The sequence below is a fragment of the Ochotona curzoniae genome, unplaced genomic scaffold (assembly GCF_017591425.1).
Source record: "Ochotona curzoniae isolate NIBS_2020 unplaced genomic scaffold, NIBS_Ocur_1.0 contig_2754, whole genome shotgun sequence".
Lineage (NCBI taxonomy): Eukaryota > Metazoa > Chordata > Mammalia > Lagomorpha > Ochotonidae > Ochotona > Ochotona curzoniae.
In genome coordinates, this window is record NW_024465582.1 from 29493949 (window position 1) to 29519155 (window position 25207).

At 48.6% G+C, this 25207-nt stretch overlaps 1 protein-coding gene across 1 annotated transcript in view; it reads right to left on the minus strand.

Annotated features, from left to right (window-relative positions):
• The window catches only part of DEPDC1B (DEP domain containing 1B), a 77072-nt gene that overhangs the window by 34392 nt on the left and 17473 nt on the right, over positions 1 to 25207 (minus strand). Inside the window, exons 3-4 of the mRNA XM_040977578.1 lie at positions 22435 to 22700; positions 2414 to 2549 (exon numbers count right to left, since the gene is read on the minus strand). Coding sequence (XP_040833512.1) covers positions 2414 to 2549; positions 22435 to 22700 — 402 coding nt within the window. The remainder of the gene's footprint in view (positions 1 to 2413; positions 2550 to 22434; positions 22701 to 25207) is intronic.

Below are 25207 nucleotides of genomic sequence, written 5' to 3' on the forward strand. Positions count from 1 at the left end.
TCAACCAGAGCGTGAAACAGCCGGAACTCTAGGCAGTAGACTAAAGCATAGAAAAATGCTAATGCAGTAGACTAAAGCATAGACTAAAGAAAATAAAATAAAAATGTGCATGTTTCAGGCCCGGTTCAGTAGCCTAGTGGATATCCTGGACTTGCACCCACCAGGATCCCATATGGGTGCTGGTTCATTTCCTGGTGGCCAGACTTCGCAACCAGCTCCCTGCTTGTGGCCTGGGAAAGCAGTGAGGATGGCCCAAGGTCTTGGAACCCTGCACCCACGTGGGAGACCTGGAAGAGGCTCCTGGCTTTGGATTGGCTCAGCTCTGGCCGTTGAAGCCACTTGGGGAGTGAATCAGTGGGCAGAAGATCTTCCTCTCTGAGACTTTCCAATAAAAATAAATAATTTTTTACATGTGCATGTTTCAAAGCACCATGCTAAGCTTTCACCTATAGCACCAGCATCGCATATGGATGCCAGTTCATACCTTGCTGCTAAACTTCCCATCCACCTCCCTGCTTATGACCTGGAAAGGCAGCTGCGGATGGCTCAAGTCCTTGGACCCCTGTACCCACAAGGGAGATCCTGAAGAAGCTCCTGGCTGCTGATTATCTCAGTTATAGCTGTTGCAACTCTTTGGGGAATGAACCAGCATATGGAAAATCTCCTCTCTCGGTCTCTGTACCTCTGTCTTCCAAATAAAAATAACATAAATCTTAAAAAAAAAAAAAAAGAAAGAAAAAAGGTACACAAGGAAAAAAATAACAATAGCTCTCTCTACATGACAAGTGACTCATTTTCTTCTTTCTTTGCCCAAAACTCTATGAAATAAACACTACCAACAGTCCTTAATATCAGCGAGAACTTGTATAGCAGGCACTATGCTAAGCCTTTCATACGGATGAAATCACTTGACTCCTGGGGCAACCCTACCTCAACTAGCACCATGAGCATTCCAGTATCACCAGTATGAAAACTCAGACACAGAGAAAGAAGCTCAAACAGCAAGCAACTGGAGAACCCAAGGTTCAAAACCAGCAATTTGGCCCCGGAGCCCACAATCCTACTTATCAGGTTATACCGGCTCATCAGCAAACACAAAAGAATTGCATTTGTCTATTTTAATTTATTTTTGTTTTAAAAAATGGTTAGGCAACACAGAAGCTAGGACAAAAGCAAAATAAAAACAAACAGAAAACAATAAACAAACTGAAAGCAGGGACAGAAAGTCACATCAGAGACACCAACGTTGGGCTTCAGTTCTGTAAGGAATATGATCCATTTATTCATCCGTTATTAACCTCATCCTTCTGCAAACAGCAGATTGCACTGGGATAACAGACCCTGCTCGGCCACTGTTCCTTTGCACACTGCCGAAGGAGCAGCAGCAAGTGTTTTGGAAGAAACACACCTAACAAGCAGGGAATACAAATCTCTACCACTTCATCTACCTTGAAAGTAGGAGAAAAGAGAAAACAGGTACGAAATAGATACAGACAGGGAAGAATCAAAAGCTAAGATTTTGGAGCAGGGGTGGAGTTTGACATTTCATAAGAGGTGTTTAAAATACCAAAATAAGGGGCTTGGTGCAATAGCATAGTGGTTAAAGTCTTTGCCTTGCATGCGCCGGGATCCTATATGGGCGCCGGTTCTAGTCCCAGCAGCACCTCTTCCCATCCAACTCCCTGCTTGTTGCCTGGGAAAGCAGTCCAGGACTGCCCCAAGCCTTGGGACCCTGCAGCTGCGTGGGAGACCCGGAAGAGCTTCTGGCTCAGCTCCAACCGTTGTGGCCACTTGGGGAGTGAACCATGAGATGGAAGATCTTCCTCTGTCTCTCCTCCTCTGTGTTTTGGACATCTAGTCTTAGGAATCCAGATTAATTTGGAACCTCGGTGTTACTCCAATTCTTTAAAATTGTCTCATAAAGCTTGTCTCCACATTTTCATTTTCCACTTTATCTCAGTCTCAGTAGTCTTCTACTGCAGATATTTCACAGAAAAGGTATGCAAAAAAAAAAAAAAAAAAAGAGGTAGTCCATTCTCCCAGGAGCTGAGGTTTTCTCAAGACTGGAAAAACATGTTTTTGTTCATATGGTGTGTGGGGTGAGTCATTTCGCAATACTCTATAGTCTAATCTTCAATCTCATTTTCAACTGTCAATGCACATTTAAAAAAAAAAACAAAAGTTTAGCAGAAAGAGGCAAGGGGGAGAGGAATAAATGGCGGAGAAAGAGAGCTCTGACAGAACATACGAAAACAGCTGCCATTTACTCAGTAGGAACGTAACAGGCAAGAGAGAGAGTGCAACAGCCCATGCTCCCTTGCTCCTGGCCCCCAGGGGTGCGCAGGCCCGAGGCTGGCTGCAGTATTTCTGCAGAGGAACGCTGCACCAGAGCCCTCGGCGCCGTGGCACTCACCATCACGAGCGGCCTCACTGGGATATTCTCTTGTGAAGTGCTCGGTGGAGGATCATTCCACTCTGGGAATTTAATAACATCCCTTTGGTATGGGGGCTTTTTTGGATATGGTTTCAGAGGTGACGAAGGAGGAAACCTGCAAATCAAGAACAAACTCTGTTATTGCAGCAGTGGGAGACACCGAGAGTTTAACACGAGCAGCCAGGTCTTGTGTCTTGAGAATTTACACAATAGTTCCAAATTACAGATGTTAAAAGAGCCCTACTTTACCAAGTTATTACATGTGTCTAGTTGTAGTTAACTATGTAATGGTTTGCTTGCTTTTCATATTCATGCATGGGGTCAGGGTTTTGGGACAGCCGGTCAGGCTGCCATGCACAATGCTGGAATCCCATATGGTTCGAATCCCGTCTACTTCACCTTCTGCACGGCTCCTTGTTAATGACCCTGAGAAAGCAGAGGGACGCCCACGTGCTCAGGCCCTTACAGCTGCACAGGAGACATGGGTAGCGCTCCAGGCTCCTGGCTTCAGGCTGGCTCTGCGCAGGCTGGACGCAACAGCTTGGGGAGTGAACCAGCAGAGGGCAGATCAATCTTTCTCTCTCTCTTTTCTTCTTTCTTAATCTATTTTTTCAAATAAAATATTAAATTTTGTAAAAATACTCATTCATTCATTAGGCCCCCCCAAAAAATTATGGGAGAAAACAGGGACCACATACATGATGAAATTTTCTTATCATTTGATTTTCATAATTAAAGATGTCTTCAGCAAGATGCTAGGGCAACCATTTTTTTTTCACCCAGCTCAAATCCTTCTTATAACTCCAGCCAAAATGTATAGTCATGTAACGAATGGGAGCTACAGATGGTAAAATCTCAGAAACACTTGCTAATGATATTAACATAAAAATCATCCAGCCTCATGTGTGTCTATACACACTTGGCACTGAGCCAGCAAACCATTTTTGGGAAGGAGCCCTAGAAAGCTCCCAGAGCCCCCAGTCCACCTCAGGACACTCCCTCCCTGCCCCCAGCCTTCCTGCGCTCAGCAGCTTCGCTCAGCAAAATAACACTTAGAAACCTACACACATCCTGACAGGAGCTGAACTGGTCTAAACCACACGTCACAAGTAAACAAGAGAGGCGATGAAGTACCTGCTTTTCTCAGAGATCTGCTTCTGGAAGCTTGTTAGGAAAAGGCTGCATGGCGCTGTGCTTGCAAAGCAAATCAAGAACTCTTGCTCCAAACACTGGCATACAAGATGACAGTGTGCTCGCATTTTGACATCTTACTAAGTCAAAGAAAAGGTTGAAAATCTGGCCCAGGGTATTCATGGGAAAATTAACTGAAGGGACTCAAATCTAACTCTGAAAGCAAGTGTGGAAAGGAAGAATTCTAAATGTCTAAGTTTCTTGCTATTTTTCTTTAAGGTTGATTGATTGATGGACTGAAAGGGAGAGTTATAGAGACAGAGGGAGAGACCGCCAGAGAAAGCTCTTCTATTTGCTGGTTCACTCCTCAGGCAGTCACCAAGAGCCAGGCTGAAGTCAGGAGCTTCCTCTGGGTCTCCCATGCACTTGGGCCTTCTCTCACTGCTGTGCCAGGCTAATCACAGTGGAGCAGCCCACACTCGCACTGGTACCCATGTAAGATGCAGAGGCCTTAGCCACCAGCCACAACAGCAGCCTTTGTCTACAGATTTCAAGGAAAGTTTACATCAGTGTGAAATCAAAGAACTATAAAACTATAACAGCAAGAAGATATCTCCCTCTCTTTCTCTCATTCCTACTTGTTGCTTTTCAAATACATAAAAATTTAAAAACCACAAAAATGAAACAGTTCCTCTTTGTACCCCACTAATGCCCACTTCTCTCCCCCCTTGGCTCTCATGTCAACATTTCTGGATCTGAATTCCAACCTTGGCTCTCCCGTGGACTGTGTCTGTTCTGGAATCTAAGATTCTCTCTAAGTCACTGTCTGTCAAATAAGAAGCTGGATGATCCACAGGTATGTGTTTCTTGTATTCCAAAACTCTCAGAAACAAAAAATACATTCCAGAGAGCAAAGTACAAATGCTTTTAAATTTTAATTTTGAGTTTATTGAAAAGTCAGACAGAGAAATAATAGACATCACCCACCCACAGGTTTACTCTCTAAACGCTTACCCCTGCCACAGCTGGGTCAGGTTGAAGCCAGGAGCCCAGAATTCAATGCAGTTCCCCACATGGGTGGCAGGGAACCAAGCACTTGAGGGGGGTGTGAGTTAGCAGGAAGCTGGACCAGCAGCACAGCCAGGACTCAAACCCAGGCACCCTGAACAGCCCAAGCAGCAGCAACCGCTACACCAAGCTTCCAGCCCCAAAGTAGGAGTTCTTGTTGCAGAGCCACTCCACTCCACGCTGAGAAGATGAGCTCTCTGCACTGAGGACCACTCATCGCGGTCAGAAGAGGAAGAGGCAGAGGCGAGGCGCGGGATCTGTGTTCACCTAAGCTTGGCTGCCTTGCGGAGACAAAATGTAGAGGGGCTCCCCCTAGTGGACTCGCTTTTATTTTGCGCATTGAAAGTCATCAAGAAAATCCTAGTTACTCCTGTAATGTTAATGTCGGGCTTGAAAGCCTTTTACAGGTGATGTAGTTCAAACACCACATTGTTTTTTACTTAGGACAAGCAACGCCTAAGAGAGGACAGCATCTGGACAAAAGAATGAGCCATAACATAAAAGACTTCCAAAGCAGGATCACAAATGATCTGAAAATGTTCAATAATACAGTTTTTCATGAAACATGATAAACTAAACATGAAAAATGGTGAAGTGTTAAAGATAATCAACACATTCTTTTAATAATCAATTCGTTTTATTTCTGATGATGTTTGCACAGTTGAGAGGGATGAACGCCTGTGGTAGTCCTCGGTGCATCTGGAGGTCACGAGCACAAGGCACCCCCGGAACACTGCCAGGGGGCTTGGCAAAACAAGACTCCACTTGGCCCTGCCGGCGACGGGCAGCCTGGGACCGGACATACACATCCCGTGTTCCTCTGCTGGGGGAAATGAGGGGATGGATCGGGGCACTGCGGTCAGCTTAAGCTGCTCTCACTAGGAGAGACTGGCGCCTGAAACAGGCCTTTAAGTTGGTTGGTGCTGGGAGCTGGGAGGACCAATTGGGCTGCTGCTACCAGTGGGCCTACATGAGCTTCACTGTCAGACTCAGCAAAGACGGACCCTATTGGTTGGCTGACTCGTGGCCATCGCCTTTCTCCAGTGGGCAGCCTCACATGCTCATGTGGACCACCCAGTTAGGGTATGGATAGCTGAGGATTGGGAGAAAGGGGATGAGACAGCTGCCTCTAATCCCCTTTTTTTCTTCCTGTATCTGGAGAAAGTAGGCAGAGAGGGTGAGAGGGCCTCTCCCACGAGCAGGGGTGTCATCCCAGTGTCATCCCAGAGTCCCCCATGTGGAGCATGTTCTGAGGATATTGCTTAAGTGCTTTCGATAGTTCTGAGATGCTGTTCATTTCATTGCTCCAAGGATGAGGAATTCCTCCCAAGAGCCACTGGGTGACACAGTTCACCTTAGAGTCTTGATTCACCCAGACACTCTCATCAAAGCTTGGCTGCACTAGACATCCTCTGCAGGCCTCAATGAACTGACTGTCTTGTCTTCCATCTGGGCATGCCGTGCAATGCACAGCTGTCAGCAAAACCTCGCCAGGGGTGACCCCAGCCTAACTCCTGTGTGTGCCAGGCAGTGCAGGGGTCCGGCTCAGTCCATCACCCACATCAGCCTACACACACACTGGTGACTATAGTCACTTGGTCACTTCTGTCCCCAGCCACATCTCACGCACAAATCAATGGATGCAGCAGCCCAGCACAAGCCTGCCCACCACACATGCACTCGGCCCTCCAGCCCATCAGCAGGAACTGCAGCCCAGTCAGAGTGACACCCAGCATCCCCATCAGGCCTGCCGTCAGAGAGATGCCCACCATTTCCATGCTAGGCCCACTCCCAGCCCTGGATTTTGCACTTACCAGGTGGTTCTACAGTCTAGCCTGACAGGACGTGTCCCAAGTCCTAGCCGATGCTTCAGCAAAGCCAAACCAGCCACACTTACTCTGGCTCATGTGCGTACCAGTGGGTATACCCAGTTATCCCAGCCTGGTTCTCCCCCTAAACCAGCTCACACGCAAGACAACGGGCTTTGTAGTCCTGCCCAGCCTGGTCTGGCCACAGCCCCAGTTCTCATGCTCACCAGCAGGAGCAATGGTCCAGCAGGAGAACCCCCACAGCTCCCCTACCGGGTTTGCTCCCTATCCTAGGTCTTACCTGTACTGGTGGGAGCTGTGACCACACTCACATAGCTTATCTAACCTCAGCATTCACCAGTGAGTGCTGCAGCCTAGTTTGGCCCGACCTATCCCCAATTCCAGCTCATGGTGGTGGGTACTGGAGTGTAGACCAGCCCAGTCAGCCCCTAATGTGAACTGGCTAGTACTGTGGACCAACCCGGCCTACCCTGCACCCCATCCATCTTGGTTCTCACTTCAGCAAATAAGTGCTATTAACTACCCAGCCTGGTCCACCCCAGTTCTGAGCCACACATGTGCCATTGGTACTGTAATCTGGCCTGCTCTGGGCTGCTCCCAGCCTTGGTTCTTGTGCTCACAGGCAGGGACTATGCCATGACAGAGGAGTTCCCCAAGCTCCTCTATCAGGCCACCTGCCAATTACAGATCTCACACACATCAGTAGCTGCTACAGTTCAGCCCTACATGACCTACCACCAGCCCTGGTTCACATGGTTCAGTGGGTGCCAAAACCTAGCCGAGCCTGTCCTACACACTCTGGCTCTCACAAGCACCCGTCAGTGCTGAAGCCCAGTCTGGTATACCCCAGATCGAGTCCACCCCATGCTGAGGGATATCATAGCCATGTCCAGCTCAGTTCACCACCCCCATTCCAGCTTTCGCGCTCACCAGTGAGAACCAGAACCCCAGAGCATGCCTTAGCTCCCCGGCCAGGCTCACTCCCAGCCACAGATCTTGTGCATGCTAGTGGTTGATCCAACTCAGTCCAGCATAACCCATCACACAGATTGGCCTTTGCCATCAGATGCCTCAGCCTAGCCTGGGCCAGGCTGCCCCAAGTCCCAGCTCTCATTGGCAGCTGCTGCAGCCTAGTCCTGCCCATTCTTGCTTCCATCCCTGGCTCATACAAACCAGTAGGTGTGATCACCTAGCCTCGCCTCGACTCCACTTAGCATGGCCTGAAACCCATCCTACTTCTGCTATGGTTTGGCTGGCCCTGCCCTATCCAACCCCCAAGAGCTGACCCGCCAACAAGTGAAGCAGTCCTGCCCAGGATGACCAACAGCCAGCCCTAATACCCCTATGTTGGTACACCAGGGGAGTTTCCCAAGTTCCCCCACCAGGCCCACTCCTAGACCCAGATCTCCTGTGTGCCAGTGGGTGCTGGGCTCTTACCTAGCACAATCTGACCCGAGTCTCAGCCTTTGTGAGTGCTCGCAAATGTTGCAACCCAGCCTGGACCAGCCACGCTCAAAACTGGTTCCTGTTTATTCCATAGGAACAGAGATTCCGTTTCAATAGAGGAGCCAAATGAGTACTTTTTAAGATCTGTCCGTCCACATGTTTGAGAAGCAGAATAAAGGCGAGGAGGGTCAGAGGAAATCTGCCACCCAGGGCTCCCTCCCCAAATGGCCACAGTGACTTGGTCTGGCCCAGGGCAAATCGGGAGCCGAGCTCGGTGTCCTCCTCAGGGGCAGCAGGGCCCAGGGACCCGGGCCGTCTTGCAATGCCTTCCGGGGACCTCGGCAGGAGCTGGGACAGAAGCTGAGCAGCGGAGACCCTGCAGCACCCCCATACAGGAGCCAGCCTCACGCGCAGCAGCCCAACCCACTAGATCTCAATGCCAAGCCCTCAACTGAGCCATTCCGACAGGAGGAGATGTGAGCGCATCTGAAAGGTACCCCGATTTAGATGAACAATGTCCGGAAAACAACTGCCATTGGCAACAGAAGAAAAACATATCCGCTGCCTGGCGCTTCAAGGAAGCATTTACACGGAAAATAACGGCTATTTACAACACAACAGAAAATGAACTATTCAGATATAAATCAAATAAAAATGTTCAAGATCTGCATACTGAAACAAAACATCACCAAGATATTAAATACTAAATAAACGGAGCAGCACACCACGTTCCTCATTGAGAAGATTCGATTTTGTCAAGATATTAAATCTTCCCAAACTCATCTTATGATTTCACACAATTTCACTCAAAACTCCAGGAGTTTTTAAAATACACAAGTTTGTGCAAAAACATACATGGAAGGGCAACGGGGCTAGAACAACCAAAACAGTCTTCAAAAGGAACAGAGTTGGCGTTCTCACACTGTGTGTGTCCGGGACAAGGTTGACTGGACACAAGGTTAGACACAGGGCGGCCTCATGACCGCTGGGCCTGGGCCTCTCGCCCCCACTATGCCCCCACTACACCGCAGTCTGCCCAGCGCTCAGACCGGACGTGCCGGGGTCAGTGCAGGCAGCAGCCGGTGAGGTGCGGCAGGTGCGGCAGGGTGAGTGATTCTGAGCGGCAGAAGGGAGGATGGTGCTTACACAACACTGCACCCACGGCTGATGGACTCTGCCTGACACGTGCTTGCCAAAGGTCCAGGGTCACGTTACCAGGTGAACCGCCCGGAGCCTGCAAAGCACTGGCTGAGGGGAGGGGGAGGAGGGAGGTACAGACACACACGGATGCTGCAGCCTTTCTAGGCACGTCCAGCCTCCAGGCTTCCCAGGAAGCAGGCTTCACGAACACATACAAGGAGGCAGGATCTGTGCAGCACCAGAAACGGACAGAGCCCACCAGGATTCCGAGACGTCCTTGCCCACTGGCCCATGCTGCCGGCAGCCTGGCAGGAGCCAAGCCAGTCCTACCAGAAGACGCAGGGGATCCATCCTAGCAACTCTGTCTAACCCAGCTGCACCTGGAGGCACCCCCAGTTCCTCTGCCCCCAGCTGCTTTAACATAAGCAGCCCCCCAGGGACCCCTGCTCCCTTCCCCTTGGTCCTTCTAGATGCCACCCGTGCTGCCCTTGGCATTCACTTCTTTACATTCTAATCTCGTCTCCCAGCATCCCCTTCATTTCTCAAAAGACCTGAACTAAGAGTCCCCTATGAATCTGATCTCATCCATCTGATGGTTTGATGCAAAAGACCCAGCTGACACTACGGGGCTGCCCTTTCAGCAGGCTTCCCCTTGCGGCGGAACGACGAGGACTATTGTTCTGCCTCTTTGTCCTTTATGTGAAACACTCCACATTTTATGCACAACCAAGGGGGTTGGTCATAAACTATCATATCGAGATGTGAAGAAATGATACAGTATGCACCTCTACTTCCAAACCCCAGAGCCTATGGAACTGTATCATTAAATAAATAAATACCATTCCATTAAATAGTCTCACACTCTGATGCTACAAAATCAAAAACTGTATTGCCAAAATCAATGGTGATATCATAAATCTGCATAGTGATATAATGAAACACATTGTGATGTTAGAAATATTCCTTGTCATAAACTAATGTTGATATTTCATACACATTGTGAGGTCATAAAACTACTGTGAGGTCAAAATCTGTCATGATGTAATATCACTGTGATATCATAAGTCAACCATTTTGTCACAATCAAGATATTACAAAGGACAATTATGAAGTTTCAGTTATGATGTCATAAAACAAAACTTGTTCTGTAAAACAGCTTTATGTTATAATAAATTGAGATTCTAAGGAAAAGCATCGTGTCACACACCACATTTGTGACATCATCACTACTGGTGTCATGCAAATAATTGTGATGTAATAAACCGTTAATGCCACATCCTAATCTATCCACTGTGAAGAATAATAAACTGCTGTGTCACAATCACGTATGGTGTCACCAATACTGATTTGCTATCGTTTTGTTTCTTGTGCAAAATAACGGATGTTGATCTTACAGAGAGGGCAAAAAATTGGCAAGCAAGCACAGAGGGAAGCCTGTGGGGCAGTCTTGCCCACCAGCTTGCCACCTTACCCAGTCTGCAAAGCTGTTACCTATTCCCTCAATTGGGAAAGCACATCCGCGATATATTTCCTGTGTCCTTGTTCACGAAATAAAAACGGAGCCTTCCTCTCCTCAAAAGATTGTTTCACAGACTGACTTGTCAGCAGGCCAAAAGATCCCAAAGGATCAGACATTACCAGTAAGAGGGACATAAAAAGTTTGACATAAAGGGCTGGCATTGTGGTGAAGCATGTTAATCCTCTGCCTGCTAGTGCCAGCATCCCATATGGGTGCTAGTCCATGTCCCAAGCTCCCTGCTTATACCGTGGGAAAGCAGTGGAGGATGGCCCAAAGCCTTGGGATCCTGTATCCACATGGGAGACCCAGAACAAGCTCTGGGCCCATCGCTTCAGATCAGCTCAGCTCTAGCTGTTGTAGCCATTTGGGGAATGAACCAGCAGATGGAAGATCTCTCTTCCTGTCTCTCCTACTCTCTCTGTAAAATCTACCTTTCAAATAAAAATAAATAAATCTTATTTTAAAAGCTGAGATTAGCTCCTGTGGTCAGGTTTAGCAGTGTGGCCTGCACGCCAGACCTCACCATCTTTAGGGAATCCAGTGTCACTACAGCACAGCCACACCCAGACCTTTGCATATGGTCTCTCTCTCCTTTCAGTCCACAGTGGCAGAGCTAGGTTGTTCGGCTGGGAAGATTCACCATGTGGCCCTTCGCAGGACAAAGGTGCTAAGCCCTGGTCCAGCAAAGCAATGATGGAAGAATCCTGCCACGCCTGTGACCTGGGCTCCCCCGGCTGGGAGCTACTCGGCGCCGTTTACACATCATCACAGGCACATTCAGTTTGATCACTGAGCACCAGGAGATCGGCAAGCACTCACATCTCATCTTGGCAGCCAGTCAGTATATGGCAAAGACAGAAATGCTAGTACTCTTCCTTTGTGATGTCAGAGGACACACAGGTGCGGATGTGCCAGATGACCTAGGCAGCAATGACAGGGCACCAGAGTTAGAACTCAGCACTGCCTCACCCCAAACACAAGATGCACTGCAGTCTCCTGCTGTGGGCTAGGCAGGGCGTCACGGAGGGACAGGGAAGAAGCGCTGTCCACACCCAAGCCACATGCACCCCACAAATCCTCTCCACATCCCCCCATGCCCATTTGACATGGCTGGAGGCTCGGCTCCCCAACTCTTTCAGACAGCTCAGGCACCAGATGCCCTGACACCTCAGAGCTCACGATCTATACGGCAGCCCCACCCCTGTCCTTACCCCAGCCTGGGTGGGGACAATGCCCCTCGCGGCCTGACGGCATCCCTTTGCCTTTCAACACACCCTGCTTTTCTATTCACCTCTAGCTAGTTGCATCCTGTGACACAGGAAGACAAGGACCTGGAGCCCCTGTGGCTGGGGGAGCTCTCAGAACCCCTTAATATAAACTGGGGTCCCTAGCCCCACAATGCTTCCATTATTAAGCTCCTCTTACATCCTCACCACTCTCACAGCTCATTTTCTGTGGGAAGCGCAGAGCCACCTGAGCCGCACAGCAGGCGTGGGGTGGTTATTGCCTCACTCAAGCACTCTCCTTTGAACTCCTTTCCCAATGAATGGGAGGTATTGTGCTGGGTGCTGGAGACGGACTCAGGTCCTGCCCTGGCTTATCTTGCCCCATTCCCTGTGCAATGGCACGCGAGGTGCCTCCTGGGTTCTCTTCTCCTGGGTTACCTTAAGGCAGCTCTCTCCTGTCCTTGCCCGGCAGACATCTGCTGATGCAGGCAGACTCCAAGGTTAACCTCGGAGTTAATGAGTCTCTGAATCAAGCAAAGTTAGTTCCTCCAATCCTATGGCGCTGACTCCACATCCGGTCTCCGCATTTACAACAGTTAAACTTCATTTAACTCTTCGTCTTCCTAACTAAGCGATAATTCTTTGAAGACAAAGCCACGCTTCTCAAGGATCTGGCACCACGCTGGCGTACAGTAGGCACTCCAGAACACTTGAGAAAGAGAGGAGAGGAGAAAAGGATGGAGCACTGGAAAGGAAAAGCAACACTGGAGACGATCTAATTAACACAGTCCCCAAATTTTCCAAGAAAAACTTCCAGTGGGCGAGAAGGTCAGCGACGATCAGCTGGTGGCATCCTGAGTGGGCACCCGTTGCACAGAATGATTGGCTGGACCACCACACTTCTTAGCAGTCACGGGAAGATACACAAGCCTCTCCCAGCCCTTCTCTGTGCGTGCATCACTGCACAAAGTCAGAATGACCACTACACCCTGCCTCTGAACTCTGGTGCATCCACTGTAACCTGGATCTAAATATTAAGCCCAGGTTTAGACTTACCAGAGAAAAATGGAATAAAGTCCACATGATGCTTGTTCATTTGTGGCTAGGTCAACGAAGCCTGAGAAATATTCAAACCACCCCCTTCTCTCGCCCAAACAGCCTTCTCTTCTCTCTGAGACGGGAACATGCGACGGGGAGCCAGCTCCCTTGTTCTGAATTCCATTGCGCCCTTCCCTGACTCGCAAGGCTCATGAAGGAGAACCAGGCACTGTAAATTCAGGAAACCCAAGGAAGGATACAAAGCAAGAACAAAATTTTAAAGGCACTTTGGGGAAGGCCAAGTGAATAAAAAAATAAATATAGAGGTAGAAGCTATAAAAACCCGACAGAAACTATGAAACACAGGAGCTGTGGGCACAAATGAAGGCTCGGGATAATAAACAAATAAAACACAAATTTGGAATTATCATAAGCAAATCAACAAAAAGTCCCAAAGCAGACATTAAAAACCAAGGTGCATCAGTAAGCAGCAGTTGCCTTGTACAACTCAGCATATTTAACACATCGACACATACAAGCACCCGTTGCACACATAGATGGGGTTAGTTTGGGTTATTAGTTCAGTGTGTAACTTTAAACCCTAGGCTCGTGTCTTGGCTGGATTCTGTGTCTGGGCATTGAGGCCTCCAAGGATCCCGAGTTCGAATCCATCCTCAGAATCTCTGCTTGTTCCAGGACAGTATGCTCCTTGCTTTAGCCACGAGCAGTCCACATACACAGAATAATCACTGCACTATTTCCTAGACCTAGAAAGGCGCCCTCATTTTGCTCAGTCTACAGGCACTGCTTGTTTCATCCACCTAGCAGCTATAAAGCTGCAGGGACAAACCCTAGCTAAGTTAATCAGCACAGGTTTGGGGGAGGTGAATGTGGACTACCAAACCAAGAGCACAGAGGGGGTGGAGGGTGAGGAATGCGAGGGAGGGACAGCAGCCCCGGCAGCACACACAGCAGCAATTACAGAAAAGGCACACCGGTGGGATGCTTTGCCCTTTGGATGGCTCTGCATCCACATACACCTGTCCTTGCTCTTCAGGCCTTCCTTCGGTCATCAGTCCTAAGCCATTCCTTCTCGTTGGCATCTCTCACTCACCCAAGGCTGGAGCAAGGGAAGACAGGGGCCGGCACCCTGAGTGCTAGGGACAGCAAGAGAAGTATCTCCCCCACCTATGGGTCGGCCCTGCCTTCCATCAAGGCTCCCACCGACTGTTGAAAAGGGCTAACGGCAGGGCCGGGTTGAGTCCCCCTATGGTCTGAGCTTATGGTCGTGCTCTGCAGCCAGAGGCTGGGCCGCGTGCAGTGTGGGAGAGCAGGGCACAGTGATTCTGAAACATGCATCCAGATCCAGGGGCACCAACTCGCGGCCACCAGGACGAGAAGCCCACAGACACGGCAGGCGTGCTTGAAGCAAGGCAGGGTCTTGGGATTGTTAGCTGGCTTAAGACTTTAATTCTGTCTCTCCCTCGCTCGCTCTCTGTGACTCTTTCAAATAAATAAAATAAATTAAAAACAACAACAACACTAAAGTTCCAGGGTTCAATAAAGAAATGCTAAGCATCATAAACCTTAACAGACATTATTGATAAAAACAGCAAGGCGGATTAATAACCCACTTTCAAAAGAGCTCTTTGTCAAAGTGGGACTTCATGATCACATGCAGAGCCCGTCCCAGTGTCCAGCCTGGGCTTGGAAGGAAAACATCAGACCCAACGCTAGCATTCCACCCGAGGAACACGAGGAACACGACCGCTCACCACCTCCACTGACACCTCCCCAGGTCCTCTGCCCTTTCACATACTGTTACTCAGTCAGCGCACTTTCTATCCTGCTCAAAACACTAGCCTTGGCTGCTTTCTTTTAAAGGGATAGTCCATGCCACACCGAGACCCCACCTAAGTCATCTGTGTCTCGGGCTGGCCTCACCCGTTGGCTCCAGCCACGCCCGCCTTTCCCTCCTGACCCAGCACAGCTCATGGACCTGCCTCTAGGGGGCAGCCTGGAGCTGGCTTTGGACCACCCATTCCTTTCCCACTCCCTGGGACCCAGACCCTACCCAACTCAGAACTCAAAGTGCAGTTCTCCGCTACTTCTCCCGTCTCTTGCTCCGAGTTCCCAAAAGGCTGCAGGCCATGCCAACTGGGTCACAGTAGCAATTCACACTGGCCCTCTGCTATACAACGGTAGAGAAATGGTGGGAAATGTGACCACATGAGTAAGTGTGCCTCATTCAAAGACTTTCAGGTTTTTCAATTTTTAAGCATGTTGTACTGGAAGTTATTAACATCGGCTGCACCTGCAAAGAGATCCAGGGAAGCTGGCAATGATGGGAATAGATCTTCAGACTGTCTGTGTCCATTAGTCCACATGAAAGCATTCCCTCCACAAAGGTTAACAAAGGTTAAAAATTAAAAGTGGCACTGGAAATTAAGCCAGCTCTTGCCATGTGGTATCCTGTATCTGGGCACCTGAAGTTCTAGCCACTCTGCTTCCCATCCAGCTCCCTGGGCCCCTGCCATCCATGTGGTAGACCCAGATTAAGCTGTCAGCTTTGGCCTGGTCCAGCTCCCAGCCACTGTGCTCATTTCGGGAATGAACCAACAAATAAAAGACCCATCTCTCTCTTTCTCAATCTGTCAATGCCTTGCAAATCAGTAAGTAAATCTTTTGAAAGATGAGTTAGAATGAGATAGAAAAATTAGTCATGACTAAAATCACTATACTGGTCAAATAAAAATTTTTTTTCAGCTATATAGCCTAACAGTATAGATTCTTTTGGGTAGTTAAGTTTGGTTTGCTACTTACTTTTCATGTTTATAAGCTTCATCTCTCCAAAAGAGATAAGTGAAGTCAGAGAGAGAGAAAAAAAAATCATAGGATATTCATTTTCAGTTCCCCTACTGTCTTAGACTGGGAAATACGCAACACTGAGTATTTGAAAACACGGGGCTATGGTGGCACAGCTGGCTCAGCTACTGCCTGCATCCCATATAGCACCAATCTGAGTCTCAGCTGTCCCGCTTCCAATCCAGCTTCCAGCTAATGTGCCTGGGAAAGAAGTGGAAGATGACCCAAATGCTCAGAATCCTGACCCCCACATGGGAGACGTGGAAAGAGTTGCTAGCTCCTGGCTTTGGCCTGCTCCAGCCCTGGCCACTGTGGTCATGTGGGGAATGAAACAATGTTTAAACAGCAATCTCTACTTTCTTTTGCTTGCTTGCTTCCTTTGTTTTCTTTCTTTTCTTTCTTTCTCTCTCTCTCTCTCCCTCCCTCCCCCCTCTCTTCCTCTCTCCTTCCCTCTATTCTTCCCTTCTTCCCTCCCTTCCTCTCTCTCTCTCTCCATTCTTCTTTCTCTGTAACTCCACCTTTCAGGTAAATAAATAAATCTTTTACCAATGCATGCAACTTAGTTTGGGTATTAAAAAGAACCTTGAAGATGTAGTTCCTCCCTGCCAATCTATATACCTGGGAAAACTGACACCCAGGGAGGCTAAGAACTCCACCAGTTCATCACAGGACAAGAACGTGGCGTGGCTGAAATGAGTTACAAAAGAAAACGCATGGTCACACACTGCGCTTCCCTGCAAAACTCAAACTCGCCCACTAGAGGGAGCACACAGCCAATGAATCTGAAGATGACGGCCCCAAAAAGGGAAGGAAAAACATTTTCAGAGGCCATAAAGGAAAAACAAAACAAAACCAGAAAAACATCTAAATGATGACAAGTCACATGTAAATAGGGATTCCTTTTGCTAGCAGTACAGACACTTTCCAAATCTTCAGCTTAAGAAAAACTCAATGCACTTGTTAACTTTACATGAAACTGTTGGCAAAGTGAGCGGCGATGGAGGCCTTCCCCCCGGGGCAGTGTCCGAGACGGTCAGTTGCTCTGCACCCCGAGGAGCACTCAACACAATTGGCATTTTATTTCAGCCACCCCCAAGACATCAGGTGGTATCTCCTCGTTACTTTGATTTATATTTTCCTAATGATCTAGCAGGTTAAACACCTTTTCAAGTGCTCGTCTGCTATCTGTACATCTCTGCGGAGGATACTTCGCTGCTGGTTCACTGGCATGCTTGTGACATGCAAATATTTTTCTCCCTGCCACTTGCTGTCTCAGCCTCTCATTAGGGTCATTTGCACAGGAAAAGTTTTTCATCTTGATGAAGTTGTAACTTACCATGGTTCTTTTATGAATGGTGCTTTTGGTGTCACGTCTAGATGTCAGGCCAAACACTTTCTCTCATCTTTTCTAATAGACATAGTTTTACATTTAACTCCATTTTCTACTTTGAGTTAATTCTTGCATAAAGCATGAAGTTGAGATTGAGATTCTCAAGTAGGAACATAAGAACGACATCCCAGGGCCCGGCGTGGTAGCCTAGTGGTTAAAGTCCTCATCTTGCGTGCGCCAGGATCCCACCTGGGCACCAGTTCTAATCCCGGCAGCTCCACTTCCCCTCCAACTCCCTGCTTGTGGCCTAGGAAGGCAGTGGAGGACGGCCCAAAGCCTTGGGACTCTGCACTGCTTGGGAGACCTGGAGAAGGCTCCTGGCTTTGGACCAGCTCAGCTCATCTTTGCAGTCACGTGGAGAATGAACCAGTGGATGGAAGCTCTTCCTCTCTGTCTCTCCTCCTCTCTGTATATCTGACTTTCCAATAAAAACAGATATTTAATCCCCGCCGCCCAGAATGACAATGCAAAAAAAAAAAAAAAAAAAAAGAAAAGAAAAGAAAGGAAAAGAGGAAAGAGAAGCAAGGGGGCAGGGCAGCAAAGTGCTAACGGTCCCTCCCAGTACAGCTCAACCACTCCCAGTGAGTGAGCCAGTCACTGGGTAAGTCAGAGCAGAATGGCAGGAAGTCGAGGGCCAAGGGCAGTGGCCCCACCAGGCCCTCAGCCACAGATCTACAACAGGCCAAACTCCCTTCTCATTAAATCAGCACAATGCACACTTTTACTGACATCATTAAATTAGGTTTAAATATTACAGAGGTTGATACCATGGGACATCGCATTAAGCTACCATTTGTGATACCAGACGGGCACACCAAGTTCAAGTCCAGGCCGTTCCACCGCTGATCTAGCTGCCTGCTCGTGCACCTGGGAAAGACATAAATGATGGCTCAAGTCCATGAGTCCTTGCCGTTCGTGTGGGAGACCAAGTATTCCTGGCTCCTGGCTTCAGCCGCTGCAAGCGTTTGGTAAGAGAGCCAGCAGACAGATACATCAGTCTTTTCCTTTCTTCTTCTCTCTCTCTCTCTTTTGAATAAATATATAATTATTTAAAATAAATACATAACCACATGATCATTTGCTCTCATAAACAGAGGGGAAAATGAAACTTCTAAAAACAGGAACATTCCTGGAATTTTGTACAGAGGTTTCAAAGAGAAAAGTATCTGGTTGTCTGAAGACAGGTAACTTTTTATTAAAAAAAAAAAAAAAGATTTCTTTTCACTAGAAAGGCAGATTTACAGAGAGCAGAGATGGAGAGAAAGGTCTTCCATCTGCTGGTTCACTACTCAAAATGGCCACAAAAGCCGCAATGGCCAGAGCTCAGCTGATTCAAAGACAGGAGCCAGGAGCCTCTTCTGGGTCTCCCATATGGATGCAGGGGTCTACAGACTTGACTCATCCTCATCTGCTTTCCCAGGCCATAAGCAGGACGCTGGATGGGAATGGAGCAGCCAGGACATGAACCGGCACCCATATGAAACGACAGAACTTGGAGGTAGAGACTTAGCCAGTTGGGTCAGCGCACCTCTCCCCATCAGCTTCTATGTACTGGGTAACCCTGCAAACCGCCACAGTAGCCAAGCCCGGCTGCTGCCTCCCAGGCTACACACCAGCAGGACACCGCCGCAGAGAAAAGGACAAGAACTTGAACCTGGGTACCCTGATGCAGGATGCAGTTGCCCTGCGAGGTATCTCAGATGCCAGGCCAAACACTTGGCTCTTCTCAGGCTGATGGTCCTTCCCTGACCACCTCTGGGAACTTCCTAAGAAGTTCAATGTGCACTACAGGCCACTTGGGACATCCCAAGAACTCTGGGAACACGGCACGTGCTGCTGACACCGAATCTGTCACGCTGTGCACTCACTCACTAGCTTGTTGGATGAGCTAACCTCTCAGCGACAGCAAAGCAGCACAGCATGTCTCAGGAGAAGAGACTGCTGGTCAAATCCCGACTTTTCCACTACTGGCCGGCTGGCATTGGACCTGTCAGTAACTGTGGCCCTGCGAGTCTCCTAACCTTTAGAAGTAGGCACTAGCGCCTTTATCTCCAGGGACGGTTTCTGAAAGCTCCCCGGTGCTCTAGAACATTCGCTCCCGTCCTTCCAGCAGCACCTCCTCCCCACAATCCCTCCACTCTTTTCTTTTTTCTTTTTTTATTTTTTTTTTTATTGGAAAGGCGGATATACAGAGAGGAGAGACAGAGAGGAAGATCTTCCGTCCGATGATTCACTCCCCAAGTGAGCGCAACGGCCAATACTATGCCGATCCGAAGCCAGGAGCCTCCTCCGGGTCTCCCACGCGGGTGCAGGGTCCCAAAGCTTTGGCCTGTCCTCGACTGCTTTCCCGGGCCACAAGCAGGGAGCTAGAGGGGAAGCAGGGCAGCCAGGGTACGAACCGGCGCCCACATGGGATCCCGGGCGTGCAAGGTGAGGACCTTAACCACTTGCGCCACCGCGCTGGGCCGGCCCCCCTCCACTCTTTTAAAGAGGCTTGTCCCTCCACAGTGCTCCACACTTCGGAAAAATGCCTAAACCCTGCCAGCTCATGGATGTGTCCTCACCCTATCTATTTTTCTTTTACTAAATATATATTATATTACTATATTATATCTATACTAATATTAATATATTGCATATGTTAATATATTAAATGCATATTTTATTGAATATATGTAAATATTCCTCATGGACAGGTAAATTTACAAAGAGAAGGAAAGTCAGAGAGAAAGAGCTTCCATTTACTGGTTTACTCTCCAATTAGCCGCAATGGCCAGAGCTGAGCTGCTCTGATGCCAGGAGCCAGGAGCCTCTCCCAGGTCTCCTACATATGTGCAGGGTTCCAAGGCTTTGGGCTGTCCTCTACTGCTTTCCCAGGCCACAAGCAGGGAGCTAGAGGGGAAGTAGGGCAGCCAGGGTACGAACCGGTGCCCACATGGGATCCCAGTGCATGCAAGGCGAGGATTTAGCTGCTGAGCCATTGTGCCGAACCCGCCCCTCTCTACACACACACCTATTTTTCACATCAAGCCTATCTCTAGTTCATGATTCTCCCAGCGTTCACACTCACTTGGCAGGTGAATCTGCACATAAGGGCTGCACTGGGAGCCACAGTGCTGGGGGCCAGATGCTCCTTCCTGGAGCACTGGTACACCCTGTTAATGACCCTGAGCAAAGGTGACCAGAGCCCGACTGTCTGTAGGAAACAGGGCCGCCAGCTCATTAGCTCACCCTCCATTCAAGGCACGGGCACCCTGACCAATGATTTACAAGTCAAAAGAGATCTCACCCCTGATTAATCTAGGTAATGACAAAAGTCAGTAATTAACTTACAGGAACTTCCACTTGGGAAAGCCGAAGCTAATTTTTAGGTGGTAAATGATGAAAAACAACAGTGACCAAAAAAAAATCACTTCTCCCTTCATTCACAACTATTCAACTAGAAAAAATTAGAGAGGGAGAGGGGCAAAACAGAGGTACTTAATGTATAACTTGTGTTTGTGTCCTATTTTTTAAAGGGCCATACGTGTTAAGTCTCAATACCGCAGTGAAACACATCTGGCTGCCACAACATAACAACATGCTCCAGCTCTGCCCTGCTGAGGTCTCAGAAAGCCTCCTGGAACTCAGTGGAAATTTCCCAATCCAAGGTCACCACAGAACAGACTGGAAGTTACTCAGCCAGAGAAATCTTGCAAAAGTGTTCCAGCTACATCTTGATGGGAGAAAAGCAATCAATTACCCAATAATCACTTAAGAATAAACCCACTGCAAGGATTCCACTGGCTAATTGTCCACCCGCAGTGCCAATATCCGTTATGGGCACTGATTCGTGTGCTGGATGCTCCACTGCCCATCAGCTCCCTGCTTAGAGCCTGAGAACACAGCGGAGGACAGCCCAAATCCTCGGGACCCTGCACTTGCATGGGAGACCTAGAAGAAGTCCCTGGCTCCTGGCTTCAGATCGGCTCAGCTCCAGCTGCTGCGGCCAGTTGGGGAGTAAACCAGCAGATGGAAGACCTTCCTTTCTGTCTCTCCCCTGTAAATCTGCCTTTCCAATAAAATAAATAACTAAATAAAATAAACCTTTTTTAAAACCGACGAATCCCCAATACAGTGCTGTTGTGGGTTAAGGAGTTAATTAGCACTCCTTAAGCTGAGCAGTAACAGGAAATGCGCTTGAGGCTAAAAACACCTAGACTAATGGGACTCAGCGGTATTAATTGTTTGGCTAAAGGACTTGGGGGGGAAGAAAGGCTTCAAAGAGACTTCCACCATCACTGGTCTGCTGTAGGTGCTTCATCCCAGACCCTCTCCCTGTCCACGTTAGAGACTCCACTGGCCGGAGCAAAGTGTGGCATGTGGAATCAGGGCTAGAACTCCCAATGTCTGATGCTAAGAAGCATTGGGAACAGACTCAGACCACCCAAGAGCCTAATGACAAGCTGGATCAGCAAAGCAGAAAAAACTGCCCGGTGGAGTGCCAGTGATGGAGTACTCAGACGACAAGCATGATTGCTGGCTGCTGGAACTTCTGGGGAAGACTCCAAGAGGATGCTGGAGTCCACAGGTACAACAGGATCTGGTGCCCACCCCACGCACTTGCCACCACCCTCACTCTGCCCTGCCTTTCTCGGCAGTTAGTCCAACACAGCGACAATGAAGTGATTCCAAAAAAAAAAACCCAGGTTCTCTCCGCTCGGCCATCTGCTCCAGGGAAACGACCTCACCAGCTGTGGGGATGATTCCTTGTGCTGGAGGAAGGGAAGCAGACATTACGGATCTACATTCTGGGTGCATCTTCCAATCCTTTCCGAGTTCTCAACGCTTCAGGACTCTCCGTAGCTGAGTCTCTTCAGTTTTGCTCCCATAACCTGAACCTTGGGTGGGCCCCTCCATCTCCAAGCAATAGAAACATCTGACCGGCAGGGAGAAGCGTGGTAAAAGGGAAGGGGATGGAGGGAGCCAAAGATAGCTTTCCACCTCCCCAGGGTTATCCAGTGGTGCCTCTCCATATTCTATCACTGAAAAGCAAGCAAAATATGTTTGCGGGAAAACAAACTGGGTGGTCAAGCTTGGTCCGAGACCCCAAGGAATTCGAGCACAGTTCTGCGCTGGTTAAACATCAGGCACCTCAGCCACTAAGCCAGAACGGCCCTGTAGAAACTGCCCTGATGCGCCTTGAGAGGCCCAGAAAAGCGCCATTGGTTTTGATTTTGGCGACACAGCCCAGCTCTGCCCTGAGCCAATCCCCAGGGGAACCATCACCTCAGCCGACAAAGGGAATTGCTAAAGTCTTCATTCCTCCTCCCCACTCCCGCCGGCAGGGCCCCTGTGTCGCCCGTTACCTGTAGAGGTGACGGTTGTCTTCAAAGTCTTCCTGACCCCACTTTCCCTTGATGTCTTCAATGACATGGTTCTTTAGGAATTTTTTCAGCAGCTGGACCGTTTGTTTCCGAGTCACCTCGGGCCCGAAGTTCTGACTGTGCGTCAGCAGCTCGTGCAGCCAGTCCACAGCCTCGGTTGCCGTGAAGCAGTGCTCATAGCTCTTGAAACGGCAGCGATGCTTCCGTAACGGCATCCTGGCCCGGAAGAGCTCCACGGTGTCGTTCCACTGGCAAGGAAAAGGCACTGAGGTCAGCCGACGGGTATGTTCAGTGGCAATGCATCCCAAATCCTGAACTCAGGGAGGACCGTTATTCCCATGAGAAAAAAATGCTTCAAGTCCCAGTTCCACGCCCATCTGCAGCTTCCTGCCGAGGTGCACTGTGGGAGGAGCAATTGCAGTTCTAGGTGGGTCTCGGACACTTACACAGGAGGCCAGGACTAAGTCTCTGCCTTACAACAGTCCCAGACACTAAAGGCACTGAGAAGAAGGGGAGAAAAAAATAAGAGAGTCATGGCTTTTTTTTTTCTTTTTAATTTGAAAAATAGAATTACAGAGAAAGAGGGAAAGACAGAGAAAGAGAGAGAGCAAGGTTTTGCATTCATTTGCTCACTCCCCACAATGGCTGCAATAGCCTGGGCTAGGTCAGGCTGAAGCCGGGATCTGGAGCTTCTTCCCAGTCTCCCACTGGGGAGCAGAGACCCAAGCAAGCGGGCCATCCTCTGCTTCCTTCCCCGGCTCATTGACAGGGAGCTGGATGAGAAGTAGAGCTCGATGAGAGTAGGGGATGCTGGCATTGTGGCAGTGGCATTTAACTTGCTACACCACAACACTGGCCTGAAAAGTTTTTATTTATAATCTTAAAACTCTAAAGCTTCTGGGAAAAAGAGAGTGATGGTTGCATCACAATGTGAAGATCCTAAATGTCATTGCATTACACAAGCAAAATATGTGAAAATAATTTTATGTGACATACATGTGTGTATACATGCATATATATTGCCATAATCAAAACAAAAAGATCCCATTAAAAGAAAAAGAAAACTAAAGAACACAAACTTTTGAAGGGAAAGTCACCTTTTACTCAAGAAATACTTACTTAGGGTATTACCATCAAGTTGTCATCTTAAAGGATTTTTACATAAATAAAAAAGCATATAATAAGTTATGATTAAACTAAGCCTGTTATTAATAATTCACTTCTTAGAGCCCCAGGACTTATATACTTCTGCATATACTTGTAGACTGCATGTTGCTCAAAAATATTGTGCGTGGAGAGAAGAAAAATGCATTAAATGGGAATTTGGTTAAAAAGAATTTTGAGGGTCCAGCACGATAGTGTAGTGGTTAAACTTCTCGCTTTGCAAGCGCTGGGATCCCATATGGGCGCAGGTTCTAATCGCGGCAGCCCCACTTCCCATCCAGCTCCCTGCTTGTAGCCTGGGAAAGCAGTCGAGGACGGCCCTGCACCCACGTGGGAGACCAGGAAGAGCTCCTGGCTCCTGCTCCAGGTTTACTGAATCTTGAGTGCCACCTGTGGTTGCCTTGGCAGGGCCACACCAAACGACTACACAGGCCTTGTGCAGTCTTCAGGCTAGAGGATGCCTACCCATTTTCAATGGATGAATCCTACTGAGCATCTGTTTTGGCAGTGGACTGTAAAAACAGATACAATAATTTCTCCCATTCTATTCATATGCACCCATGTAGCGTGGCTTTGCCATCCCACCATGAAAAAGTAGAGCTGAATTACTAAAGTCTATTACACTTAGCTGCTTACTTGGACCAATGGGATGTGAATATGCAAGAGGAAAGAAGCTTTGCTTTAGCTACCCCAGATCTATGTAAAGACAGCTAGGCTAACCTATTGGAAACACCTGGCCCAGCTAACGGTAAGCACATCAAGCAGCCCACTGACATCACCTAGTTCTGGTCAAGTCAGAAGTCAATAGTGGCACATGAGCCACGTCAACAGAAGAACCGCTTAACCTAAGCCCAGCCCAGACCTCTTATCCACAGAATGACCCGCATATGAAAGGGCTGTTTGAACACTAACAAAATCATATCACCGACCCCTCCCCCAGGTCCCTTGAAACCATATTTAAAATTTCCTAAGTGGCATATGTAGTTTCCTGCAGCCAGGATCTGTAGTCCTTATCAGATGCCAGCCCATTTCCTCTGCCAGATGCTTGCCGCGGTGACTTGCACCTGACCTCCAACAATCACTGCATGGTGCACTCTAGAAAGACAAGTATATCTCATGCATAGTACTCACTTCCCAGGGGCCTCACCTCGTCCACACTGAGTGCAGTGAGGATTTGGATCCCAAATTTCCTTCCCACCTTTCATGTGTATTCAACAGCGCGCAGAGAGCAGTAAGATTCATTCCCGAGCCAGAGGCAGCCTAAAGTGCCAGACACACCAAGGCGTGAATTGCTTTCCCCCTGAAATTATCATTAAGATTGCATACAGAGCCCTCTTAAACACTTCCAAGGGCATTACCAGGCTGTCACCTGTTATTCCATTGTGGTCATGTCTGGGGTGGCAGAAATCACTAAAAATCATTTGCTCCAAGGTCAATCATGAAACAACTTCCTGCACCTTTCTCTGCGGCAGGTCAGAGGAAGCAGCTGCAAAGACTCCTTGGGACCATCCCTAGCGGGCCGAGCCCTCCCTCAGGCAGGTGCTGACACAAACAGAAACTCCAGGACCGGGAACCCAGCCCAGGGTGTCCC